The 27,980-nt window shown below is 42.4% G+C and overlaps 3 protein-coding genes across 6 annotated transcripts; 2 read left to right on the top strand and 1 right to left on the bottom strand.

The window, feature by feature from the left end:
• Positions 1–706: 706 nt before the first annotated feature.
• rwdd2b (RWD domain containing 2B) lies at positions 707–9,477 on the bottom strand. 3 transcript variants are annotated; one of them, XM_053646512.1, is made up of 5 exons: positions 9,010–9,477; positions 2,940–3,178; positions 2,387–2,454; positions 1,733–2,104; positions 707–1,503 (listed from the first exon to the last, which is right to left on the bottom strand). In XM_053646512.1, exons 2-5 carry the CDS (start codon positions 3,129–3,131, stop codon positions 1,269–1,271), a joined length of 867 nt encoding a protein of 288 aa, XP_053502487.1. In that variant the 5' UTR covers positions 3,132–3,178; positions 9,010–9,477; the 3' UTR covers positions 707–1,268. The 3 variants fall into 3 exon arrangements, with proteins under 3 accessions (XP_053502487.1, XP_053502489.1, XP_053502488.1); XM_053646514.1 differs by having other exon boundaries at positions 1,733–2,089; XM_053646513.1 differs by lacking the exon at positions 9,010–9,477 and adding an exon at positions 3,293–3,729.
• usp16 (ubiquitin specific peptidase 16) lies at positions 4,311–12,700 on the top strand. 2 transcript variants are annotated; one of them, XM_053646507.1, is made up of 17 exons: positions 4,311–4,478; positions 4,958–5,063; positions 5,151–5,326; positions 5,619–5,722; positions 6,645–6,760; positions 7,464–7,657; positions 7,746–7,841; positions 9,015–9,145; positions 9,251–9,338; positions 9,731–9,809; positions 9,925–10,070; positions 10,201–10,371; positions 10,495–11,083; positions 11,218–11,312; positions 11,470–11,556; positions 11,683–11,830; positions 11,978–12,700. In XM_053646507.1, exons 2-17 carry the CDS (start codon positions 4,997–4,999, stop codon positions 12,097–12,099), a joined length of 2,409 nt encoding a protein of 802 aa, XP_053502482.1. In that variant the 5' UTR covers positions 4,311–4,478; positions 4,958–4,996; the 3' UTR covers positions 12,100–12,700. The 2 variants fall into 2 exon arrangements, with proteins under 2 accessions (XP_053502482.1, XP_053502481.1); XM_053646506.1 differs by having other exon boundaries at positions 7,461–7,657.
• A 419-nt stretch (positions 12,701–13,119) lies between these two features.
• Positions 13,120–27,225, top strand: farsb (phenylalanyl-tRNA synthetase subunit beta). The gene is made up of 17 exons (XM_053646508.1): positions 13,120–13,259; positions 14,051–14,106; positions 14,282–14,436; positions 15,061–15,133; positions 15,270–15,385; positions 15,544–15,694; positions 15,834–15,942; positions 23,414–23,484; positions 23,680–23,741; positions 24,276–24,327; positions 24,419–24,480; positions 25,446–25,653; positions 25,791–25,871; positions 26,159–26,251; positions 26,413–26,530; positions 26,640–26,792; positions 26,887–27,225. Exons 1-17 carry the CDS (start codon positions 13,202–13,204, stop codon positions 27,036–27,038), a joined length of 1,770 nt encoding a protein of 589 aa, XP_053502483.1. The 5' UTR covers positions 13,120–13,201; the 3' UTR covers positions 27,039–27,225.
• The last annotated feature ends 755 nt before the right edge of the window (positions 27,226–27,980 follow it).

The raw sequence follows: 27,980 nt of genomic DNA, 5'->3' as shown, positions 1-27,980 counted from the left end.
AAAAATGACACACATAGTGTACGGTGTGTCTTAAACCTCGACCTTTAGCTCATCGTTCATTTATTATTTTTGGAATGACCCTCTATAGACCTGATGTCTGGCACCGGAACCATCTTTTACTGATGTTTATACCGCAGTTGCATTCTCAGTTCTGATTGGTCAGAGGGCGGTGATAGATTTTCTATCACGGCAGCTCGGACAGTTTTCGTAGTGACGGTTCGTTCGATTCAATTCATTCCGAGGAATAAAACACTTCGGGGTTACGTGCGGTTATTGTAAACTAATAACCTTCGGAGTGGTATCGGCATCTCCGCTTCGTCACAACGCGCGCTGTTGCTTATTTTCCTACAACAGTACGCCCGCGAGTGTTTTATTCTTTAGAAAGTTCATCCCTCGGGGCTACACGTACGTACTTTTCTGGCTTGCTTACTTCATAACTTGCGGAGGTGATAAAAAAAACGTGCTTTACGGACTCTTTGTAGCCGTGTTGAACAGAAAAGCATCTCAAAAATGATGCGCAGAGTGAAAATTATTTTAGGCTGTTGTTCAAAATCGAAAAAAAAAAGACCTTTTAGACCACATAGCTCCGCCCACTGAAGCGTGTGATGCTTTGTATAATATGCGAAACCTACTCTTTTTTTTTTTTGCGAACTAGTCCTAGGACGTCTAGCGAAACTTTTATGAAATTGATATCAGCCTACTCGGGAAAGTTTGAACTGCGATAATGATCAAATAAACGTGGAAATTTGGCCAGCTGTGGATCAGGTGGTAGAGCAGGTTGTTCACTAAATGTAGGGTTGGCGGTTCGATTCCCAGCCCACGTGACTCCACATGCCGAAGTGTCCTTGGGCAAGACACTGAACCCCGAGTTGCTCCCGATGGCAAGTTAACGCCTTGCAAGGCAGCTCTGCTACCATTGGTGTGTGAGTGTGTGTGTGTGTGTGTGTGGTGTGTGTGTGAATGGGTGAATGAGAACCAGTGTAAAGCGCTTTGGATAAAAGCGCTATATAAGTGCGCCATTTACCATTTAAACAATATGGCCGACACGTCTCTGTCAATTCTAATGAGGCTGTAACAGTTGAAGAGCGTGTCGGGTTCCGGTCCGGACCTTTCCTTTAAAAAAAAAAAAAAAAAAACGATAGACAGACATATATATAACCGTTTATTCTGTATGACATGGAAATGGCGTCGTGCTTAAAAACCGAAGTGCTTCATCATTCATCACACACATACTCTTGTAAAACCTGCGTGTTATGGAGAGTCCTCACTCATCTCCCTTCGACTCCGAAGTAGAGCTGGAAGATTTGGCCGCAGCCTCGCTCGCTGAGGAACTGGAAGAGCTGCCCGAGGTCCATGTGGTTCCCTCTGTTCCCGTGAGGATCGAACGCGGTCTCCTCGAAGCCGTCGAACCGGCGCAGCGACTCTGCGCTCTGACCGGCGGGACCCAGTGGGATGTCCTCTCTGTGACGGATCATGATGCGCTTCCAGGTCAGGACCTTCACCCTGCGCAGAATCGTACATACGGAACAAACGAGGTCAAACAGTGAATCGATCGATAACCAGCCGAAATGACTGCTGGACAGACTTCGGAACTTTAAAGCGCTGCTGCATCACTCTCTTTACATGGAGATGGAGTGAGGGCTACATCCCACTGCACCACTCACTAGCCAACAGCGTGTGGGGAAACCGCAGACATGAGTCTGGGTGATTAAATGACGTCTAACACACAAACCTTGCCCAGAATTCCTCACAGGCGGCCTGGAGACCCTCCACACAGACGACCCCGGGCTTCCCCGGCATGCTGAAGCCGCTCAGCTGCAGCTCTTTGGCCCACTCCAGGATGTTCTTCCTCTTGCTCTTGTTGTAGATGTGATGGCTGTAGATCCACAGTCTGGTGAAGGTCTCGGTGCACTGCGTTTCTGCCGCCCCCTTCGTGTTGTCGTCCTCCTCCTCGAGGTATTCGTGCGTGTGATCTCTGACCCAGTCGACGGCGGACAGCACGCACACGTCGCCTGTGCAGCTCTCGCGCAGGTACGAGCGCAGATCGGAGACGATGCGGGCGTGCTGCGCCCGGCTCAACGCGCCGCATCTGCGACACATTGCACTTGATTACGTTAACGACATATCAGCAGCTATCCGTTCACATGAAGTCCCTCTGAACGAGCTGTTACTATAGAAACCAAAACATACATTTCTACAATATCAACCTGTGATTCGCACCTTCCTGACCAATCAGAATCCAGAATCCAACATTGCTGTGGTGTAACAAACAAATATGTATATATATATATATATATATATATATATATATATATATATATATATATATAAAACTTTCTTTTTTTATACATCAATCGCAAATGAAAGGATATGGACAGTTTTGTACCTGACTACGATCTCAGGCGGCACTGCTGGATAGTCGGACGGGTACGTGCACGAGAGCGAAACGTCCACCTGCATGCGAGATCAACGTTATCGTAAGAGACAAATAAACGACAGACTCAATACACGTGCCAGCTTTATATGCAGCACACACGCTATTAAAAATGCAAACAATACAATAACCATACCAACAATATATCAGAAAAGTGTATTGCGTAATCAGTTATCACAATATAGATATTATTTTCGATATATATCGCCCAGCCCTTAAAGGAAAAATCCACCCTGAATAACTTGTATATTAATCCTTATCACTGGCACACGGAATTAATTTTTTAGGTTTAATCTGCATTGGTTAACGGTTCCGTGCATGACCCACGACATGACCCATTTTACCTGCCCATAGTGAGTGGTGCAGTGATGCGATGCAGCGGTGCTTTAGTGATCACCGAACACATGACAAATATCTCAATCTAGGTATATGTAATAATGTGTTTCAGGGTGGAGTTTTCCTTTAATCCTTGATTTATTCGTATACTAAAGTGTGTTTCATTCACCCCGGTGTGTGTCCGGATCTTGACACAAAGTTCAGGTCTGGTGTTTGGTGGACAGTCCGCTGCTCCCTCCACATAAGCCCTGAGCTCTGCATACGCAATCTGCTCCACCTCCAGCTCCTCCTGGCTGGGGAACATACTCAACAGCAGCTCAACTTCAGCCAGCTGAGCCTCTGCGTGCTCAGTCTGATCCATTTATCCTGACACTCAACTGCAGTCTGATCTAATCTGATCTCTCACTGCTAAATGTGGGACAGACAGAAGAATCAAACACCACCACCATGTTGTGTCATAGAACTCTCATAAACACAACACCAGCATCTTTAAATCGTTTAATATGTCCAAACAACACAAACCTAAACGGGTGTTCTGTAAATAATCACGCTTGTACGAAAATATTGTCTTGCGCATGCGCAGTCAGTTATCTATTACGCTAACTACAACTAAGGTCACTACTTCCGGTCACAAAACGTACTTTAAATATCAAACTAACACTAGATTACCGACAAATTATTGAGCTCTTACGTCAATTAAACGTTTAAATAACACCAAGTATAGTCTGCGATTCATAATTTAGAGCTGTTTGATGGGTAATTAATCATTACAATGCGCTAACTACCCATGTGTGAATATAGCGACTGTTTCCGACAGTACTTCCGGTCACAAAGAGGAAAAATATGTTTCGAACTAACACCAGATAGTAATATATCAATTATTCAGTTATCAAAAAAACATAAAATATCACAAATAATATTTTCAGAATTTTGAGCTATAGGATGAGTTTTTTTTTTTTTTTTTTAGTGGGCCCTAGGTGATTTAGCTATAGCAACTGTCACTACTTCCGGTCAAAAAAAAGTAACGTTACGTGTCAAAGAAATATAAGTTAATAGAAAAAATATATATTTCGTAGTTATATAAAACACGGTTTTTTTTTATTTAAAGCTATGTTTATTTTTAGGATTATTTTTAGAAAAAATATCATTATAGCCCGTTACCTAGTGTGAAGCGAGTTATTGTTAGCAACGGTAACAAAAAAAGCCACGTTAAAATATAATTAAATATAGATAGTCCGCAATTATAAAATTATGTAATGAAATTATAAGAATTATAAAATTATGTAATTATGAATGAAAACATTTTAAATGTACGTGGCTACAACTGCAAAATAAAAATAAATAAAACCACACAAAAACGCAAATTTTATGTTTACCGGAAGCAATATGTAATTCGGTTGCGTACCAAATACATTTGTATGACAGATACAGAGCACTACATGGGGCGTACAAGTGGTCAGTTTATATGCTACGGATTGCGCCTAGGTAGGGAATGATGATGCATTTGGGCTTGAACCGTAGTAAGCGTGTAGTTTAGTGGCTGTCGCAATACCTTTGATTTAAAACGAATTTCGTTAATAAAACGGTTTTGTTCCACGGATTTCTATCTGTTACAGGATCATGTGCAGCAGTTTGAGAATATAGATCCTATGAAAAAAAACAGCAAAGACTGCAAACGGTGTAAACTTCACTGCTGTTAGCTCGCGAGGTAAGCATGACGTTAGCATTGGCTTAAAAAAAAAATGATGATGAAGAAATCTAAAATGAAACTTAAATACGGATAAAATTAATTATATTATAATTATATTATATTAATATATGCATATTTGGGATTTTAAAAACATTTTATTTATTTATTTATTTTTGTTAAATAAAGAAATATTGAACTAAAGGTCATTTTCGCTTTTTTATTTTTATTAGTATTATTTAAAATATATATACAAACATTTTCATAAATAAAAATTCATATAATTACAATTTTTTTATAGAGTTTTTGTATTTATTTATTCACGCAAAGGATTAATTAAGCATGCATCAATTTGAATAAATAATAAATGACGTCATATTTGTGCAGAAGGAGAAGGGAGCAGGGTACTAAATGACTACAATGCTGTCATCACCACTTTTACCTACTTATTATTATTTTTGTATATGGGTGTGCGTGCTGTGCGTCGCACGTTTGCACAGGAAGTGTGTGTCACGTCGTAACGTTTCGGACGTCTATCGATGGGGAAGAAGCGAGCCAAAGAGAGAGGCAGGAGTCCTAAAGAGGACAGCTCTGTCGACCTGGCAGGTGAGTGACACCGGCCGCACACGTACACAATATACTCGTACTTCCTGAATCAGGTCATGTGACCCGTACGTGTGTGTTGGCGTTCAGGTGTGACGTGTACGCACATCCGTAAAGGAACGGACCCGAGCTGGCTGAGGAAGACGAGCCTGGACAAGAGCTGGGACGCTTGCGAGACGTGCGAGCAGGAGAAAGAGACCGAGAACGAAGACGAAGACGAGCAAGACACGGCGGGGATATGGATGTGTCTCAAATGCGGACACAGAGTGAGTGAGGACGCACTCGCCCTATTGTATTATAGTGTGCAGGATCCAGCATCACTCCGTATTCCATATCTAGTTCTCTACATAGCATGCTGGAGCCATTATTAGCCCTATAAAGTGCAAGGAGCCATCATTCTTTGATGCATAAGGCACTCGTTACTATTACGTCGTAGTGCACTAGATCCTAAAACGTTTCGGATTAGGCCCTGGCGAGCAAACTTTCTCCCTCACGTAATGACTAGGGAGCGTTAAATTAATTTATTATTATTATACTAGTCATTTTTTACGTGTCCAGGGTTGTGGGAGGTTCTCGGAGAACCAACACGCCATTAAACACTACGAGACGCCGCGCTCGGATCCGCACTGCCTGGTGCTCAGCCTGGACAACTGGAGTGTGTGGTGAGAACAATGAAGTCACACACACACACACACACACACACACACACAATCTTTCATACTACAATATTCAATACACAATATTATTTCTTAAGATTGAGCAGTTAAATCTAGCTAAACACTTGCTAGCATAAACGGCTGCGTAACTAGCAGGTAGCATACTTAGCATTAAGTTTCTTGTTAGAAAGTGAGCGGAAAATATTTCACACTTGAAAGGGTGTGCTCGATGGACCGTCCGAATTTCCACAAGAAATCGTCGTTATTTTTAAGGTTTCTACTCTTAAGGTGTAGGGAGTCGAATCTTAAGACGTGTTCGCTAGCTAGCAAGGCGTTTAACGTTATTTAGCTAACACTAGCGAGATATATTTTTATACTTCTATTATCTTTTTTAAAATTCTTTATATACATTATTCTAAGTATTTTATTCATATTTTTAAAAACAATTATTATTTGTTAGTTAGCTAGTAGTTCATGATTAGTCGTCTTTCTCCAGCGAGTTACTAGCCGGAACAGTTTCAAAGTGAGGTAGCTGGCATGAATTTAGAACTGTTTTTTTAATGAACAGGCATAGATAAATTTTAGTGTTTAAAATGTGCAAACGTTTAATAAATGTTTGGAAAATGTTTTTTTTTTTTTTAAGTGGACAAAACAATAATTGGTTTGTATTTAAATTTTTAACTGCACCCGTCATAACACTTTTAAGCAATTAAATGGTACAAATTACAAATCGACAGTTAGCTTATTGATAGCTAAACGAGCTAGTTTCTTTTCTTTTTTTTCTTCTTCAGATGATCCAGAATTAGCATTTGACATCATTCACATCTTTTCAGCTAGAAACTTCTGGAAAATTGCCCGAATTTTATGTACGAAAGCTAAAACCAAATCTGTGAATTTTTTTGTTTGTTTGTTTGTTTTTATTGTTAAGGTGTTACATCTGCGATGACACTATCTACTACTCCAGCACGGGACAACTGGCTCAGCTTGTCTCCAACATCAAGAAACAAATACTGGCCGAATCCCGACACAAAACTGCCACTAGGAGTAAGTGCCTTACTTACTGACCATAGCTACTTGGTAACCCGGAATAGGTATTATGGGCTTTGGGAGCATAGGGTTGACCCTTGTAACGTTCGTGCCTTCAAGCTCCGATGCAACATGGCTGCCATCAGCCAATCAGCTATCAGCAGGCATTTTACAGGGGTTAGCGTTGAGGTATTATGATCATCTGTGGTTTCGTTAGTGTTGTATGCAACTTGGGAAGAACTGGTCTCTACTTGCAAAGGGTGCTTGGACCCCGCAGCTTGGATATATAGCTTGAATATATAGAAATATAGCCACGAGTTGCGGGATCCAAGCTCCTTTGGCAAGTAGAGGCCAGTGCTTGGACCCCTCAACTCGCGGATATATTTCTATATATTCAAGCTATGTATCCAAGTTGCGAGCTGCAGGGTCCAAGCACTGACCTCTACTTGTGAAGAGTGCTTGGACACCACAACTCACAGCTTGGATATATAGCTTAAATATATAGAAATATATCCGCGAGTTGCGGGGTCCAAGCACCCTTCGCAAGTAGACGCCAGTGCTTGGACCCCACAACTCGCAGCTTGCAGCTATATTTCTTAGTAAATCACATGCCTATAAAACATCCTGTAGAATTTAGCGCAAGGATACATATCAGCATGAATGTTTCGCTAGCTAAGATTCCAGCAAGTTTTTTCTAAGTGCACTTCTCTCAAATAAGAAGCGAAGGAAGAGAAGAACACTTCAGCTGACACCATGCAGGAACACGAGGTTGAAAAAGAGCAGGAAAAGAAAGAGGAGCCGAAAGAAAACAAGAAGTGTGTGAAGCGAAATGGCCAGGAAACGCAATCCAGCGGCGTGCCCGTGCGAGGCCTCAGCAACCTCGGCAACACGTGCTTCTTCAACGCTGTGCTGCAGGTCTGCAGTTTTTTAACACTATATTTCATATCGTTTTATTATTTTGTAAGAATATGTTGTTTCAGAACAGTTGTTTTGTGTGTTTCAGAATCTATCGCAGACTTGGCTGCTGCGTCAACTCCTCAGTGACTTCAGGGACGAAGAAAAGAGTGTGTTGATCACACCATCGCCATCCTCCGAACTAGTACGTCCCACGTTTTTGTTATAAACAGAACCGTACGCTTTCAGTTTGCTAATATTCACCAAAATTCAGAAAGGTCTTTTATGTATTTACTGCTCCATCCAAGCAGGGTTAAATATCCACCATGTTTACATGAAGGTTCTACTTTGGTGCTGTGGTGTCGTTTACCGCCTCAGAAATGCACGTAGCAGTTGATGCTAAGTGTAATTACGGTGTGATTTTTAGTCACAGTGAGTCTTTTCGTAGAAGTTTATCGACATATCCGAGTTAAATGTCGACGTTCCTGACAGGTTTGCCTGGTTTCCGGAGTCGCTGTACCTGTACATTGTATGTATAAAAGATTTTGCCAGATGCTAGTTCAGTTAGCTTTTGCTCCCTGCCCATGTTTCCCGGTTGCTTAGCAATAGTATTCTCAAATGTCAGAATTGGGACCTGGGAACATCAAGCCCTTGAAACTTTGGGCTTTTAAAAGCAGGGCTCTGGAAAATCTACAAAGGGCATTGAGAATCTTCGTACCCTAGAAATGTAGCGTCCTTGAAACGTAGGATTGGAAAAACAAGGCTGTGAAAAAAATTAGGGAATATATAAAATTACAGAAGTCAAGTTTGATTTAATTTTTTTTCCACGCAGGAAACCATTGAGATAATTGTTGCTACGCAACTGCGAAACATAAGACACAGAGCAAAGGCTAATAAACTCGTAGCTCCCGAATGTTAGTGTCTTGATGTTCCTCAGATTTATGTTGTTACATTCTGTGCCATATAAATCTAGGGAACATAGGACCCTGCGAACATAGGAACGCCCTTCCGAATCTTTTATACAGACCACGTAAAGGTACAACGATGGCGCAAACCCGACAAAACTGTCAGGAAACGTCGCTGTTTTCCCTCAGATATGTTGATAAATTATCAGGAAAGACTCCATATGACTAGAATTAACCACTAACTGAATTTCTGAGGAGAAACACCACCATAACGTGACAAATAAATAAATTTTTGAGCTTTGTTGAAATGTCGCCAAAATAATTCATTTCTACTCTGTCTGTTTACTCTTTGTAAGCAACGCGCTAACAGTTGTCACGAACGTCTTGCTAATAGCTGAATTAGCTGAACAGGAAAAACATTAGTGTGCCAAGTCTAATAGTTTTTTTTGTTGTTGTTTTTTTTTTTACCTCAGGATCCTTTGCAGGTGCGGTTGCCGAGACCCGGCTCTCTCACCCTGACCATGTGCCAGCTGCTCAATGAAATCCAGGAGACCAAAAAAGGCGTGGTGACACCGCGTGAGCTCTTCACACAAGTGTGTAAAAAGTATGGCTCGGAGAAACTAGCACCTGTTTCAGCGCAGTTAGATAAGTCTAGTTTGTGAAACTAGCTTGATTTTCTGTGTGTGTGTGTGTGTGTGTGTGTGTGCAGGGCAGCAAGATTCAAAGGCTTCCAGCAGCAGGACAGTCAGGAGCTCCTGCGTTACCTGCTGGATGGAATGAGAGCTGAGGAGAGCATCGTACGTGTGCTAATTAGCTTTAAGCGATATTCCTGATCGAGATCGAATTCTCATAAACAGCAAGTTAGCATACAGTAGCCTCTTTGACGCGATCAAGCAAACCATGAGAAACTAGCTAGAGCAATTCGTTAAAACTGTGTGTGTGTGTGTATATATATATATATATATATATATATATATATGTGTATATATATATATATATATATATATATATATATATATATATATATATATATATATATATATATATATATATATAATGAGTGTGTTTTTTTTATTTAATGTACACCTAGCATTTATTTATTAGCGCTTCTCCATTACAGTTTTGCTAGCAACGCTAATACACTTACTACACTTCGCTGCGTACACTAACGCTATCGTGTTATCCGCAGAGAGTAACTGCTGGAATCTTGAACGCGCTGAAAAGTTCGGGGAAAACCTCCGAGCCGGAGCAAAAGAAATTAGTCAAAGGTGAGCTACGTTATGACGCTGTGTATGCTAAAGCTAAAAATGCTATAAAGCGGAACCTTTGTATGTACCTCTGTAGCGAGTTGTTGTGAGGGTTTTTTTTTTTTTTTTTTGATAGAGTACGAGAGCAATGGCGGGACGAAGAGTTTTGTGGAACGCGTGTTTGGCGGAGAGTTGACCAGCACTGTGATGTGTATGGAGTGTAAGACGGTTTCCGTGGTTACCGAAGTGTTTCTCGACCTCTCTCTACCTGTGGCTGATGAGGTAAAGAACTGAAACCACTAACTGTTAGGTTATGTTCGTCGTATTTTACCTAGCGCTTAGCTGCTTTATTGAAAACTTTTGTCGTAGTAGCTAACGGCTTCATCCCAAGTCTAAAGTTTGTCCTTTTTAGGCTTACAGGAAAAAGAAAGGTGGCGGCGGTCAGCAGAAGAAGAGCGAAAGCATGGAAAGTGGGCGGAGCGTCGAGGCTCCACTGACTAATGGGATTGAAGATATGCCGATGGGCACGGGAAGCAAGTACCAGCAAAAGAAAGCCAAGAAGCAGGCGAAGAAACAGGCTAAGGTACTAAGATGCCTACTGCGCTGTAAGACACGCCTCTTTTAACCTAACAAGCCCCCTTGTCATTTCTCGATATGTTAAGGCACGCCCTCCGATTTCCGCACATTAACATTCTGGTATTTACAGACCCAACGGCGTCAGCAAAAGCAAGGCACAAAGCTCACGTTGGATTTGCTGACCAATCAGAGCGAAGACGCTTCTCTGGAAGCCTCGCCTCCGAGCACGGACGAGCAGCCGGAAGCTGAAGGTGGAGCCGACGAGCTCGTGAGCCAATTGGAGGCGGAGGATCAGGATCAGAATCGGGAGACGCCCGAAGGAGATGAAGAAGGGAGCGAAGCGCAGAACTCCACCTCGAATAGATTCATCAGCCTATCAGAAGAGGGGACGGAGAAACAGGAAGCGGACGAGGAAGACGGGAACGACGAGGCAGAGCTAAGTAAGAGCGTGAGAGCGCTGTCGATCTCTGAGGACCAGCGGAGCAAAGAGGTGGGATCAGGGGCGGAGTCAGAGCTGGAGGAGTTGGGGGCGGAGCCAGAGTTTGTGGTGGTGGTGAACGCGGACCCGAAGGCCGCGTTCTCAACTCTGTCCAGCAGGGCGGCACCGAGCGCCTCGGAGAGCTCCGTGGAGTCGAGCCTCCTTCAGTTCACACAGGTGGAGCAGCTGACGCACACCAACAGCCTGCTGTGTTTAACGTGCAGCCGGAGAGCCGCACACGGTACACACACACACACACACACACACACACACACACACACACACACACACACAGACAGACAGCGAATCCAAATCGAGACTGATTTTACTTAAGTCTCTCTGTGTCACTGTTTCTCTCTCTGCATGTTTTCACAGGCGGTAAAAAGAAGGTGTACACCGAGGCATTGAAGCAGATGCTGATCTCGTCCCCTCCTCCTGTACTCACTCTGCACCTGAAGAGGTTCCAGCAGGTAACACACACACACACACACACACACACACACATACACACAAAATAAGACAGATTTACACAGACATAAATCACTAATCCATACAGCCAGGGTTTGTAGAAATGGTGCATCATTATCTCACGATGTAAACTGTGTGTGTGTGTGTGTGTTTGTCTAGGTGGGCTACAGTGTGTGTAAAGTCAATAGGCACGTACAGTTTCCTCAGGTGCTGGATCTCGGCCCGTTCTGCTCTGCCAAGTGCAAGGTGTGTGTGTGTGTGTGTGTGTGTGTGTGTGTGTGTGTATATGTTTCATATTTCTCTCTCTGGTTATGTCTCGAGTCGTTACGTTCTTACAAGCGGTCTCTGACTTTCTAACGTGTGTGTGTTTAGGGGGTGGAGGAAGGACAGACGCAGCTCCTCTACTCTCTGTACGGTATTGTGGAACACAGCGGCACCATGCGCTCGGGTCATTACACAGCGTTCGTTAAAGCCCGACCCCACACACCCGCTAGAATCGATTCGCTAAACGGAGCATCAGGTGAGCCTTCACAGAAAAACGGGGTGTAACGTAACGTATGTAGGAATTAAGGAAGACGTGTGATAATTACCATGCTTGTTATGTCCCTTTTAATAAAATGTTCAAGCAGTTCTTGAGCACAAACCGTACCCGAATCTTGTTTCGCAGGTGACGAGGTGCCCCCTAAAGGCTCCTGGTTCCACATCAGCGACAGCAGTGTGCAGTCGGTCACTGAGGCCCGAGTGCAGACTTCCCAAGCTTACCTGCTCTTTTACGAGAGGATCTCTTAAGTCCAACACGTCCACGCTCTCATGAAGCACTACCTCGGCGAGGAGACCGTTCTTACAGAACCACCACTTCGTAACAGGTCAAAGGATTTTCCGTCAAATCGTAGCTGACAACGACGAACTGGACTTCACCTAGCTGGACTGATGAATCCTGATGAATAAAGGAGTATTTAGATTAGATTTTTAAGGAAAAAAAGGGGGCTTTCTGTGGAGTGTTTCCTGTCAAAGGGAATTTTTACGTGAACGCAACGCAGAAATCACAAATGCACAATTGGTTTTGTACCAAAACCTGTAATTAAGTACGCTTTGCTGAAAGTTACAACTTATTATGATAGTGTTATTGTGTTCCATCCAATTCCTTTTGACGGAGAATTCCGTATAACTCCGGGTTTTTCCGTATCGGACAGTATCATGCAGCAATAGTGTGCAATGAGGGGAAGGGAAGGGTGGAGGGGCAACAGTGCGCTAATGTTAAGGAGGAACACCTGACTTGCCTAAATACTATGATTTTTTTTTAAAAAATTCAGAATATTTAATTTCCTTCAATTTTATATGATGATCATGATGGTAATAATTGATTAATAAAAAAAGATTCAACACACTGCATCATTATTTTGTCTTTAAGAATACTGTTAAAATATGATATATTTGAAATATATTTCAGCACTCAAATTGAGCTAGTTTTTATGTGAGATTATCATTTATATAATATAATATAATAGCCAAAAAATAGTGATGTCCAAAACGATTTTTGCATTAAATATGGAAACAAAATGATTAAGTGACTAGTCGACTACTTTTTTTAATTAATAGTGACCTAGTAAAAAAACAATAACTAAAACATTCATTTGTTAATTCATAAATGAATGAATTAAAACATAAACACTGGTAGTAGATGTTTCACCTGTACAAGCCTTTCACAACAGACGAGTCAATTGAAATCGCAAGATCCGAATCACTACTAACGAGTCACTCAAATGAATCGCTCTAGTGCGCATGCTCGTTTCTTCAGCGTCTGAGCCGGGCGCTGTGCGGGTCATCCGCTTCACTGCGCATGCGCGTCAATCCAGCGGCGCACCGGCACTGTTAGCCGTCAGCAGGAACGATGCCGACTGTCAGCGTTAAACGGGACCTTCTGTTCCAAGCTTTAGGGAGGACATACAGTAAGTTTGTTTAATCTTCATAGTTATTCGCCTCGCCAATAAAATATTACATTATGTTACAGACATTAAATCAAGTCAGCCGTTAGCTAGGTAGCGTTGAATGGGATAGAGCTAGGCTAGCTAAGCTAACTAGCCAATATCTGTCATTTAAAAAATAAACTCTTGTGGTGGAGTTAAAAGTACGTGTTAACGCGCATAATGACATTCTGTACATTTCTGGTTACTTTGAGTGTGGATTTAGAACATGAAATGTGAAATTAAAAGCCTTTTTGAGAGGTATGTTGCGGAGATTGCATCAGATTGTGTGTCCCCTCTGGGATTGGACGCTGAATTAAAGCTCTAGATATTGAAGGTAGACATTTGTCACGCGGTGAATTATTAGATAGAAATACGTGTGAAAATAATATATAGATCTTGTACAATGTTGTAAATTGATCATTTAACCGTCATTTTGGGAATAAGTTTGAACGGTAGCTAGGATGGTGGCTAGTGCCGTCATCAAAAAGCGCCAAGTACAGCCAGGGGCTCAGAGCACTGTCAATGATTTCTCTTCCTATTATTGTTATTGAGGTTTTTTGTTTCTTAAAATTATTATTATTAATAGCAAGACAGGTCTGTTTGGTCTGTCCTACTAAATCTTTCTCTTTTCTAATAAAGCCAAAATTATACCTGGAATTTATCCACAAAAACAAATCTGAGAAATTATTCTAAGTGTAGTGTCTTGCTTTAACACGTTCTCAGTAAGTCTTCGGTTGAGTAGGTTTTAAATTGGCCTTTCTTGTCTTTTCCAGCCGATGAAGAATTCGACGAGCTCTGCTTCGAGTTCGGCCTGGAGCTGGACGAGATTGTGAGTGATCATCGCTTCCTGGATATACCGTACATTACTCGACTTAATGTCTTCATGGATGTTCAGCCACGTTTTTAACTATGAAGGGGTGGGAAGGGTTTGGCGTTAAGTAATTTAGTGGGAACCTGAGGTCACTTGTTTATTGAATTTTTCTCTCTGTGTGTGTGCTTTTTAGACGTCGGAGAAGGACATAATCAGCCGCGAGCAGGGTGATCAGAAAGCCGAGGGAGCCTCAGACGTGGTGCTGTATAAGATCGACGTACCGGCCAACCGATATGACCTGCTGTGTCTGGAGGGACTCGTCCGAGGGCTGCAGGTCTTCAAGGACAAGTACGACACGCATGTACATTGTCATTCACTGTAGTTCTTTTCCCTGTCGCACCTGTGTTTGTTTCCTTCATTACACAACGCTACTCTTGATGTTGTTAAAGGAGTTGTTATACACGTAGTATGATTTCAGTGTTTGAAATTTGCAAAGTGGTTTATCTTTGATACAAAACTTTTTAAAAATGTAAAAAAACAAAAACAACCATATTTATATATTCATACCCAGCGGGTTTGTGAGAGTGGCAGGAGATACAACCGAGGGTGCCAATACTTTTGTTTGACCTCAAAATAAAGAGTCAGACTGCATTACTGAAGCTGGCTGTGCTGTAATGTATCAAAGAAAAATGATTCTGGTCAGCTGGTGGGTTTTTTTGTTTGTTTGTTTGTTTGTTTGACCAATCGGTGCCCTCCACTACTTGTAGCTCCGCCCATACGTTCCCGTTCCAAATCCAGCACTAGCACTTTTTTAACGATGTGGCTCATTTAGAAATGTCTTTCTTGTGGAAAAATGCTATAAAATGTGTAGTGTTGTTTACAGTATAATGTAATTTCTAAAGGCACTCTGTATAAAGATCTCGTGTGTGTGTGTATGTGTGTGTGTGTATGTGTGTGTGTGTGTGTGTGTAGAATGGAAGCCCCACGTTACCAGCGTGTGAGTCCAGTGAACGGAGACCCACAGCGACTCATCATCACTGAAGAGGTGAGTTTTATCGGAAGCCTAGTGCATACCCGACATCCCATAATGCACTGCAGTATCTTAACGCTTACTCGGTCTGCACCCATAATTAGGAGTAAGTGCTCGTGGTTATTGATCGTCCTTGTATTTCCCCGTGCAGACGGCGAGCGTGAGGCCTCACGCAGTGGCTGCCGTGCTGCGGAACATCACATTCACGCCGGAGCGCTATGACAGCTTCATCGAGCTGCAGGAAAAACTGCACCAGAACGTCTGCAGGTGAGGCAGGACATGGCCCGAACGCGCTACAGCGAAGAGAGTACAAACTAACACCTAACATCAGGCACACGCCGGGGATCAGTTTCATTTATTTCACCTCAGTTAGTACGCTGGTCCTCCCTACTGCTGTTAGCCAACGAGAACTTGTGGAATTGCAGGAAAAGGACGCTGGTCGCCATAGGAACCCATGACCTGGACACCATCTCGGGGCCGTTCACATACACGGCTAAAGCACCGGAGGAAATCCGCTTCAGACCGCTGAATCAGAGTCAGGAGTACACGGCCACTCAGCTCATGAGCCTCTACAAGGTGAGATCTGATTGGCTGTCGCTGCCTTGAGCTATATATCCAAGCAAAGCCCTCATTTCTGATTGGCTGTCAGGTGTCATTTGTTTTCTTATATCAGAATGTGTATATCCTAATGTGTGTGTGTGTATATGTTCTATAGACGGACAACCACCTGAGACATTATCTGCACATCATTGAGGACGAGCCACTTTACCCCATCATCTACGACAGCAACGGAGTCGTCCTGTCCATGCCTCCCATCATCAACGGTAAGACTTCACCCCGCTCTCTCTCTGTCTGTCTCTCTCTGTCTTTGTCTGCTCTCTGTCTCTCTCTCTCTCTCTCTCTCTCTGTCTCTGTCTCTGTCTCTCACTCTCTCTCTGGTGTATGCTGGGAGTGGGTGTGGTTAGCATGAGAGCTGCGTGTGAGAGCGTTTGTCTTTCCTTAGACGCTTTAATCTTTTTTTCTCTATTATTTCTCTTTTTCTGAGTGAGTGTTGGGAGTGAGCGTGTTTGTGAGTTTTCGGATCCTCTTTTTTCTTAAGGTGGGGGGTTTATTTTTGTTTGTTTGGTGGAGGCGGCGGCTGCCGGCGTGGCCGGTCATCATGGCGTCAGGATTGTTGGTTATGAAAGTATTAAATCTGCGTCCAGAATGAACAGCGCCGTTGTGATTTTCCTAGACAATATGGACAAAGTAAATCAGCTACTTGTGAACGGAATAGTGATTAAAGGTTCCTACGTATCAGTTTTGTCTCTAGTAAGCAAGCTAAAAAAAATCATTATTTCGACTGTACTCTTGTTTCTATAAAAAAAAAGAGCTCTGGAAAAAGAGCAGGAGCGATACGGTGAACTAGTGTCTCCGATAAAGATGATTCCCATCAGCTGTAAATCTCCTCACCATAAACACGTCGTGCCTTTTAGCAGACAGGTTCATATGATCATTAAAAAGAATGATGAAGAATTGAACTTGGTGTTTAAGTTTAAAATCGATGATTTTGACTATACCGTGCATGTAACGTCAGAAACAATGAAATGTTTTGGGTGTGGCGCTGTAGGACATATGATTCGGTCATGCCCGGAGAGAGTAGGTGAGAGCCGGCCGTCAGAGCCAAAAAGCGGAGCCTCGGTACCGGACGAACCGCAGGGAATCATGCAGGCCTCGCAGGAGGAATCCCGAGACGATAGCGATCAGGAGAATGAGCTGACAGGAAATTTGGCACGTGAACAAAAAGAATAAGATGGTTTAGAAGCCTACGTAAACATTGGTCACACCGCGACTAGAGTAGCGGAGTCAGTGTTGGCTGTCGAGGAAGATGTTTTAATGGCTGTTGATCTTTCCAAATTATCCACCAAGAGCAAAAACAAACCAAACATTGAACAAGTTCCAAAAGTGTCAAAGACGAATCCAATGAGCTGTTCGTGTGGTTTTGTAAACATGCAAGATGATGTAAGTGGAGACACACAGATGGAGGTGGAGGGTGCTTACTCTTTCACCAGAATACAGTCGTTTTTACATAGGACAAAAGGCATGAGATCAGTTAAATTGATAAGTTTTTCACCAGATTTAAAATTGTTCCTTAACTCTGTTAGACCGTTTATGAAAAACACAGAATGCCAACCAACCTTCACCGACCAAGAAGTGTTTCATCTCAAAAAACTGATGACAAAAGTTACAGAGCAAATAGTGAATGATGGTTAAGTGTCCCATGTTTTGCTTTTCCTTATTGTGTGTTAACTTCTCTGTTTTGTTTAAATGCAGCTTTACATTAATGTGCGACATAAAGCTGGGATCTTTAAACATTAACGGTGCCAGAGAGGATGTGACGAGAGCGTCCCTTTTCAGTTTGTTTAAGGTTAAGAAACTAAACGTCATCTTCTTACAAGAAATGCACAGTACAGCTGATGATGAAACTGCATGGAAGAAGGAACGGGATGGGGAAGTTTTTCTCAGTCATGAGAGCTGGTGGAGTTGGTATCTTGTTTTCGAGAGACTTTTCACCCATCTCTTGTGTAACTGGTAATCACTGAGGGTCATTTGTTAAAAATACAAGCCGTGTTTGAAAATGTCAAATAGATTTTTATCAATGTATCTGTGCCAACTGAAAGGGTGGGGTTTGTTTTTTTTTAAACACACTAAACACTGTAATTAATAATGGTGGTGATTTTAATTGTACTGCAAATACACCGTTAGGAAGAAACCTCCCAGAACCACATGGAGCTAGCAAGGGTGTGTTGTTAAATTAAACACGGCGAATTGTCTATGTGATGTTTGGAGGCTCTTTCATACCACTCAGAGTCAATATACTTGGGCTTATGTAAAATATCATTCTGTGTCTTTGGCGAGGCTTGATAGGCTTTACTGCTTCACACATCAAAGTAACGTACTTAAAAACTTAAAATACACCCAGTCGGTATTTCAGATCATTCCCTTGTACAAGTTTCTAGCTTTGTCAAGGGTGTGAAATGGGAGATGTGAGAGATGTGTCTCTCTCTGTCTGTGTCTCTCTTTCTCTGTCTGTCTCTCTGTCTCTCTTTTTCTCTCTCTGTCTCTCTCTGTCTTTCTCTCTCACTCTCTCTTTCTGTCTGTCTCTCTCTCTGTGTCTGTCTCTCTCTCTGTTTTTCTGACTCTGTCTTTCTCTCGCTCACTCTCTGTCTCTCTCTCTCTCTCTCTCTCTCTCTCTGTCTGTCTCTGTCTCTCTCTGTCTTTCTCACTCTCTGGCGCTTTCTCTCTCTCTCTCTCTCTCTCTCTCTGTCTGTCTCTGTCTCTCTTTGTCTTTCTCACTCTCTGGCGCTTTCTCTCACTCTCTCTCTGTCTCTCTCTCTCTCTGTCTTTATCACTCTCTGTCTCTCTCTCTACAGTGCATCTGGAAAGTATTCACAGCGCTTCACTTTTCCCACATTTTGTTATGTTACAGCCTTATTCCAAAATGGATTCAATTCATTATTTTCCTCAAAATTCTACAAACAATACCCCATAATGACAACGTGAAAGATGTTTGTTTGAAATCTTTGCAAATTTATTAAAAACAAAAAAAAAGCACATGAAAGAACAGAGTCTCTCTGCGCTAGACTGTACACAATAAAGCAAATTAATGACTTTCTAGATGAAACTAAAGGAGCTCGGAAACCACAAATTGAGACCTTTTTCCCCTGATTTAAAACGCTTCTTAGTGTCGTGTAAAACTGCAATGAATAAAGCAACCGACGAAGAACTTAGCATGCAGAAGCGTTATCGCCTCCGGGAAATAATAAGAAAGGTAAAAGGTATGATTAACCGTAAGGTGAAGAAGGTTTGAATATTTTGTTGTAATGAAGAGAAAAGATAATGGAACCTGTGTCGCGATGTCATTCATCGTTTATTTAATAGTCAGCATCATGGCATCCTTAAACTTTGGATCTTTGAACGTTAACGGATGTCGTGGTGCTGAAAAACGATTCGCTTTGTTCGATTTTTTGAGTTGGAAAAAAGCAAGTGTAGTTCTTCTGCAAGAAACACACACAGATAGGAATAATCAGGTGCAATGGCTAAGTGAGTGGAAGGGTAAAGCCATTGGAGACGAACATCAGAGAAAAAAGAATATAAATCATCTTAAATTGTCAACTGGGAAAGAAATAATGGAAAAGAAAGAAGTTTTTTCGCAAACTCTCTGTTTTTATGAAGAATTATTTACTGCACAACCCTGTGACCTTGGAGCAATTAATCAGCTTTCAGATGGACTGCCGCATCTGGGAAAAGAACATAAAGCTGTATTGGAGTAACCTTTGTCTTTTCAAGAGTTAACCGAAGCTGTCCAGCAGCAATCTTAAGGAAAATCACCAGGATTGGATGGTTTGACTTCTGAATTTTTACAAAGCCTTCTGGTCCCTCATTGGACAGGATTTGTATGCTGTGTTTCTTGAAAGCTTTGAATCAAAAATCCTACCCCTCAGTTGTAGAAGAGCTGCAAGGATTTACAGTTCCAGCATCTCACCTTTTAAACACACCAATGGTGAAACTAACAGCATATGCAGATGACATGACGGTGATCATTAGATCGGAAGATGATGTTAAACATCTAACCTCACGTCTCAACGTCCTTCAGAGTGCTTTTTCCGCACGGATCAACTGGGGAAAAAACTGATACTTTGTTATTAGGCCATTGGTCAAACCAAAATCCACCTCAGCTTCCACAATTGGGAAGGACTTGTAGAAAAAGTGACAGGCAAGCTCCAGAGATGGAAGTGGATTCAAGCCCAGCTTTCCGACAGAGGCAGGGTGTTAGTAGTGAATAATCTAGCCGCCTCAATGCTGTGGCGTCGTCTAACAGTGTTGGACCCTCCAGAAGAGCTTTTGTCACAACTTCAAAAAGCCTTTGTAGACTTCTTTTGGGGTGGTCATTATTGGCTTCCCCCGGGGGTACTGTGTCTCCCTGTCATCGAGGGCGGTCAAGGATTAATTCATTTAATTTCTAAGGTGAAAGCCATGAGGTTACAAACCGCCCAAAAATTGCTTTACTTGCCGGACTCTGTACCGTAGATCAGCTTTGGCCTTGCCATTCTGAGGGGAAAAAACAAGATGGATTTTGATAAACAAATGTGTGTGATTTCAGGAAATGTGGTAAAAGACATGTTTAAGATAAAGTTTTATGGATCTGTCCTTGAAGCTTGGGGGTGAGAGCGAAAAGAACATTTTGGTTTTGATGAACCACTTCTGTACAATCCTTGGTTCTCCTAAAAATGCACTATGTCTAAAACCGATATTTCTAACGTTGTTTTAGCTGGGGTAACTAAAGTTGGGAACCTGTTTGATTTGACAAATAGAGTGTTTTTCAGTACAGAATCTAACTAGAAAGATTGCAGGTAGATCAGAGAGAAGAGTCGGGATCATATTAAAGATTTTGAAAACAAATCTTTGCGGGAATATATAACCGATTTTATGTCTGGTAATAACACAAAGGTTCCTTTTCCAGAAGTGTACCTAACTCCACAGGTAGATCAATATGGAAATAGTAATGGAGACAATGTAAACATGTTGTTCTTTTAAAGGCTTGCAAAGTCTTCCGATTTCTACGGTGAACAAACAAAATGTATATATTTCCTGTGTAAAGTCCTTACTTTGTCGGACAACTAAGAGGGAGGAGGGATACAAAATGGAGGACTCGTCTCTTAGAGTCGGAAAATAAAGAACCTTCACGGCGGATATTGTATGTAGGTCTGGTGATTTACAGTGGCGGATTTTACATTGTGCATTACCAACAAAAGTGTTTTTGTTTAAATGTAAATATTCATCCTCCCCACTGTGCACTTTGTGCAGTGAACTCGATACCGTGTTTCATGTCTTTTGTGATGTTGTCAATTATCTCCGCTCTTTATTCTTTTGGATAAAATGTTTTGTAGTTTAGGATAATTTTTTCGAAAATAGTGTTTATTTATGGGTGTAGATATTCTCGCGACAGGCAGGAAATCTGCACCTATTAGAATTTTTTGGCTGGTCAAGCAAAATTAGGCATTTGGAAGGCTTATAAAGTGGGATTGGAAGGACAAGAAGTCAACCTGGTTAAATTATTTAAGGCCTTGGGTGAGTCTAGGATTAGAGGATGAATTTTATCAAATGAATAGTAATCCTCCGATATTCGAGAAGAAATGGTGTGTAACAAAGGGGTGACTTTTATAGGAGGCGAAGATCTCTTTTTCAACTGTTAATGGGTCGTTAAAACAATGTCTTTTGTACGTTAAAGTTTTTTAATTGTGGAATAAATTATATTTTTAAAGTAAAAAAAAAAGTCTCTCACTCTCTGTCTCTCTCATACTCTCTCTGTCTGACTCTCACTTTCTCTCTCTCACTCTCTCACTCTGTTTCTCTCACTCTTTGTTTCTCTCGCTGTCTGTCTCTCTCACTCGCTCTCTGTCTCTCTCACACTCTCTCACTCTCTGTCTCTCTCACTCTGTCTCTCACTCGCTCTGTCTCTCTCACTCTGTCTCTCACTCTGTCTCTCACTTGCTCTCTGTCTCTCTCACTCTCCGTCTCTCTCTCTCACTCTTTGTTTCTCTGTCTCTCACGCACTCTCTCTCTCACTCACACTCTCTCTGTGTCTCTCTCACTCTCTCTCTTACTGTCTCTCACACTCTCACCCACTCTCTGTCTCACTCTCACTCACACTCTCTCACTCTCTCACTCTGTCTCTCTCACTCTTTCACTCTGTTTCTATCACTCTCTGTGTCTCTCTCTCTCACACTCTCACTCTCTCTCTCACACTCTGTCTCACACTCTCTCTCATTCTGTCTCTCTCTCACTCTGTCTCTCTCACACTCTCACTCTGTCTCTCACACTCTCCCTGTCTCACTATCTGTCTCTCTCACTCGCTCTCACTCTTTGTTTCTCTCACTCTGTCTCTCACACACTCTCTCTCACACTCTCACTCACTCTCTGTCTCACACTCTCTGTCTCTCTCTCACTCTGTCTCTCTCACACTCACTCACTCTGTCTCTCATGCACTCTCTGTCTCTCTCTCTGTATCTCTCTCTCACTCTCTGCCTCACTATGTCTCTCTCTCACTCTGTCTCTTTCTCTCTCACACTCTCTCTCTGTCTGTCTCTCTCTCACACTCTCACTCTGTCTCACACACTCTCACTGTCTTTCTCTCACACTCTCTCTCACTCTCTGTCTCTCTCTCACTCTCTGTTTCTCTCACTCTGTCTCTCTCTCTCACTCTGTCTCTTACTCTCTCACTCTCTCTATCTCTCACTCTGTCTCTCTCACACACTCTCACTCTGTCTGTCTCACACTCACTCTCACTCTGTCTCCCTCACACTCGCTCACTCTCTGTCTCCCTCACTCTGTCTCTCTCTCACACTCTCACTCTCTGTCTCTCTCACACTCTCACTCTGTCTGTCTCACTCTCTCTCACTCTCTGTCTGTCTCACACTCTCTCACTCTGTTTCTCTCACTCTGTCTCTCTCTCACACTGTCTGTCTTACACTCTCTCACTCTGTCTGTCTCACATTCTCTCACTCTCTGTCTTTCCCACACTCTCTCTCACTCTCTGTCTCTCTCTCTCTCTGTCTGTCACAGTTTGCTATATTGGCGTGACTTTTAACGATGTCGGCAAAGCAAAGTAATACAGAAGTTCTATATACAAACAGTAACAACAAATTCAGGAATGCAAAGACAGTAATGAATCAAATAAACATAAGACATGGATAAACATTCATTGAATTAACAGAAGTAGTACAGGAAGATATGCAGTATTTGATTAATTTATATAAATGGCATTATAAACATACACACATATGAACTATTATAATAGACAGTGTTAGGATTAGATTAGTTTAGATTAGATGTGATTTGTGTTTCATTTATGATGAAGAGTGGATAAGAACTTAACTGCCGCCCCACTCTTTTTTCTCTTCACCAGTCTCTCTCCCTCTCTCCTGCTTCTTCCTTCTCTCCTCTCCTGCGTTCTGTCTTTCCTTTGCCTGCCTATCACGCTATTTCTCTCCTTTGCCAATCTCTCACCTGCTTCACCTTCTCTTCTCTGAAAATTACTTGGTCTAAATTCATTTGTCTATCTCACTCTTTCTCTCCTTCACCAGTCCCCCCCCTCTCTCTGTGTCTCTCTCCCTCTGTCTCTGTGTCTCTCTGTTTCTATCTGTCCTTCTCTCTCTCTCTCTCTCTCTCGGTCTCTGTGCCTCTCTCTCTCTAATACATGTCATGTGTATAATGTGTATAAAGTGGTGTTTGGATGCTGTGTCTCTCTTGCAGGTGATCACAGCAAAATTTCGGTCAACACGAGGAACGTTTTTATCGAGTGCACAGCCACGGACGTCACTAAGGTGTGATTTCATAAATATCATAATCGTATCACGTGACGCAGTTTTTTGAGTAAATGTTATCGAACGTACTGTAGCATGTCAAGTTGTTCATGTTGTTTGTAAGGTGATTTAATCTAAAACGTAAAAGCTCACATGTCCTCTAAAGGCGTGTACAATAGTGTGTGTGTGTGTGTGTGTTTGTGTGTGCGCTTACAGGCAAAGATAGTACTGGACACGATCGTGACCATGTTCAGCGAATACTGCGACGAGCCGTTCACGTAAGTCTGCTGCGTCAGTAACAGTACAGCGGCATACACGAGCACTGATCCCCGCTTCTACATTTTGTAGAGTTATAACGTGGAACTCGAGTGAAACCGAATCGATTATGTGTCATGAATCAGGAGGCGAAAGTGCAACTGTGAACTCGATGCTGCCACCACCTTGCTTCGCTGTGGATGTAGTGTTCTCAGTGAGAAAAGGCTCGACATATCGTTTTCCAAACAGGGTTTTATTTCTTTTGCTACCTTTTAAAGCCCAGCTTTGTGGATTATGTGTATTTTCCTGTGAACAGCTTCTCCCGTCTGAGCTGTGCATCTCTCCAGAGTTATTCAGTTGTTGACTAATGACTGATGGGTCTCTGACTAATGTCCTCCTTATCGGCTCTCGCTAGCTATATTGATCCCTGATTCATGACGTATAATCCCAATTACGATATTATGCATAGATATGTAGACATGTAAGCATTGTATAATTAATCTGCTCTCTCTCTCTCTCTCTCTCTCTCTCTCTCTCTCTCTCTCTCTCTCTCTCAGGGTTGAGGAGGCGGAGGTGGTGTATCCTGATGGCAGGATGTTCTCCTATCCTGTATGTATGCATATATTTTTTCATAAATATCCTTGGTTTTTATGCTTTACATTGACCGTCCATTGTTGACTTTTGACCTTTTGAACCGCAGGAGCTGGCCTATAGGACGGAAACCCTTTCAGCAGACTTCATCAACCGCAGAGTCGGCATCAGGTGAGACTCACACACACCATATATATGTATATGTATGTGTATATTAGGGATGTCATGATATCAAAAATCTAGTAGACGCTACCGATACCACCAAAAGTACACGATAGTTGATACCATGGTGTGGTTTTAAAAAAAAAATGTATATATATATATTTTAAATAAAATTAAAAACTCCTGGAGGACATCCTCCTCTGGCTGATACTGGCAAAAAGAGAGATATTTTAGTTATCAAACAGTGTCTGACAATGACTAATAACAAGTGCTAAGGTGCACTCCTAAACGCACGTGTAAGCGCACACACCCCCCTTATACTCTGAATGCAAGCATTAGTTTAAATTCACCGATATGGTGGCAGCCCAAAACGATTTATTAAAAGCATGAACATGTGAATAATTATTAATGACATTAGGCTACATTTAGCGGACAGGACACGGGCTGAACGGCGATGCATGGTGGCCCATTAGGAGGTAGTTTATAACACTGCAGTGTGTTAGCACCGTTAACAAATAACTGCCTCTCGCTAACATTACCTGGAGCATAACGTTTTCTGGTTTCACAGCTGCAATGCCAGCTGCTTCAAACAAACATAATATAGGACTGTCTTTCAGGTGCTTCGCCAAATTCCAGGTGTTTCCTCACTTTGTTTGAAATCGATATTGAGCGATAGCATCGGTTGCACACCGGCAACCGCTAAACTTGTTAAGCTAAGCTAAACTTCTGTAGTTTTTCCCGTGTGCTTGTAAGCATTCTTCTTCACCACTTGTGGACCGACTAAAACTCTTGCGCATATTTGCTGCCCCCTTCAGTTCTGGAAGAATTGCAACCACGGTACCTTCATTAGAATCAGTACCAATGGTACTGCAGGAAAAACAAGTTCGGTCACGTTTTAACAACGTTGGGACCGAAGTATCGGTTCTCGTGAAATCCCTAGAGTCTATGTATCTTTCTCTCTCTCTCTCTCTCAGTGAGACAGTTGGCAGCATCGCCCATCTCCTGACCCGGATGTGTCTGAGGTCGGAGGTCACGGGCGAAGCCGATCAGATTCAAGTAGAAATCCCGCCAACTCGCTCCGATGTCATTCACGCCTGCGACATCATGGAAGACGCCGCCATGGCATACGGTTTCAACAACATCACCAGGACAACGCCGCGCACCTACACAGTAGCCAATCAGGTAGGAGAACCAGCATCACAACGGCCAGTCAGACACGATCTGCTGAATGTATGCACAATTAAATAATCCTGATCTCTGTGTGTGTGTGTGTGTGTGTGCGTGTGTGTGTGTGTGTGTGTGTGTGTGTGTTTGAACAGCTCCCTCTGAACAAGCTAACTGAACTGTTGAGGTCAGATCTGGCAGCAGCAGGATTCACTGAAGCTCTCACCTTCGCCCTGGTATACACACACACCACGTATCTCCAACATGGCTTTCATGTTCCGTGCAAATCCACGTAATCACAAGTTACAGCAATTTGAGTACACTGAGTGTGTGGCGCCATGTTGTTTATAAATCTCAACTTTACTGAAGATAGTTTTTATTTTATTTTATTAAGATTCTGCTGAATACCTCGTCATAATCACTTTTGTCGAGATGCACCAACAATCCTAGGACTGGTCCCCAAAAGTGCTTGGACCCCTAAAAAAAAAAAAAGATCTGTACATTTCCCATAACCCTGTTTCAGTGTTCTCGAGAGGACATCGCGGACAAACTGGGAAAGAACATCACCGAGATGAGAGCCGTACACATCTCCAACCCTAAAACCGCTGAATTCCAGGTAACACACACACACACACACACACAAGCATAATAGTTATGTTATGCTTTGTCAGAAATATAACGTGATAGCTCTGTGATGTTTCAAAGGCAAATATTTCAGTATAAACAAATGCTGTATTATGCAGCCGTAGTCATTAGTGCGTGTGTGCGTGTGTGTAGGTGGCGAGGACTACACTGCTACCGGGGCTCCTGAAGACCGTGGCTGCAAACAGAAAGATGGCGCTACCGCTCAAATTATTCGAGATCTCGGATGTGGTGCTGAAGGACGAAGACAAAGGTGTGTGTGTTTTCAAAGAATGATTATTTAACATGGGAACTTTGATATCAGGATACAGTGAGGAGAAATTCCACACAGTGCACTTTGTGTGTGTGTGTGTGTGTGTCAGACGTGGGAGCACGGAACAACAGACGTCTGTGTGCGGTTTACTACAACAAGACACCGGGCTTCGAAGTCATCCACGGCCTCCTGGACCGGCTCATGCAGTTGCTGGACGTCAAACCGGGTCGTAACCATGGCTACCACATCCAGGCATCAGAAGGTGAGTGACTCCTGGACTTTGTATGTTTTTAACATCTTTTTATAAAGACTAATAAATAAAAGACATTTTCTCTCTCTCCCTCTCTCCGGCTCAGACTCCACCTTCTTCCCAGGCCGCTGTGCTGAAATCTTTTTCGGCGGGAAAAGCATCGGGCGCCTCGGCGTCCTCCACCCCGACGTCATCAGCGCCTTCGACCTCACCATGCCTTGCTCCGCGCTCGACGTCGACATCGAGCCCTTCCTATAAAGTCTCTAATTAAATCACACCCACACAGTGAACATTACACGCTGTTACTGACGCATCCTGTAGCTCCGCCCATATCGGGATGTAGTAGGTGGAGTCTTCTCTCTGTCTTGCGTTTAGAGTGAAGGGCACGACTCTCTGTCTCTCTCTTCATGTAATCATTAATAAACAGATATCTCTATGTACTTTGCATGAGTGTATTATTGTCATCACTTATACACAAAACAAACAGCAATTATGTTTTAAATTATACCTTTTCTCCCAAGAATCTCCAAAAAGACTAGAAGAAGAAATTCTTGGGGGGAAAAAGGTATATTTTTAAATGAACAACCAAGTAACACCCAATGTGTTGAGTATTTGGGCTCAACTTGGGCTGTTGAGGACGTACCACGGGTGCGTGTGTGCGTGTGTGCGTGTGCGTGTGTGTGTGGTAAACCATAGTGTACAGCTAGACAAGATCGTAAAGCAGTAGGTGTGTTTGCTGCATCTCGACACTTGATTATCCTAGTTAACCCTTTACTCTATGCAGATCTCACGGACACAAACTCGCCAGGCTTGGTCATTAGATAGGTGTAATTAACTAATACTATTTACATGGCTGCCCATGCTTGCCCTTTTCTTAAAAAGTACTTCCTTTGCTCCCCATGGATCTGCACACACTTAATTATAATAATCGGCAAGCAATCAGCAATCGATCGAGGCATCACGAGGCTCTTGGCACTGTAAAATCAAATTTGTAAAAAAAAATTATAATAATAATTTTAAAAATTTATGTAAAAATCATGAAAATTTTTGATTTGTAGATATTCTTGTTTTAGATTTAAAGATTATGATTTCCCGGATAATGGTGGACAATTTGGGTCATTCCGTACTCGTACAATTTGTTTCTAATCAAATGACACGCCCCCTCTCTGACTTCCATCCATCCATCCATCTTCTATACCG

The sequence above is a fragment of the Ictalurus furcatus genome, chromosome 17 (genome assembly GCF_023375685.1).
Source record: "Ictalurus furcatus strain D&B chromosome 17, Billie_1.0, whole genome shotgun sequence".
Classification (NCBI taxonomy): Eukaryota; Metazoa; Chordata; class Actinopteri; order Siluriformes; family Ictaluridae; genus Ictalurus; species Ictalurus furcatus.
Note: the sequence above shows the minus strand (reverse complement) of the source record. Positions and strands in the feature narration are given on the sequence as shown.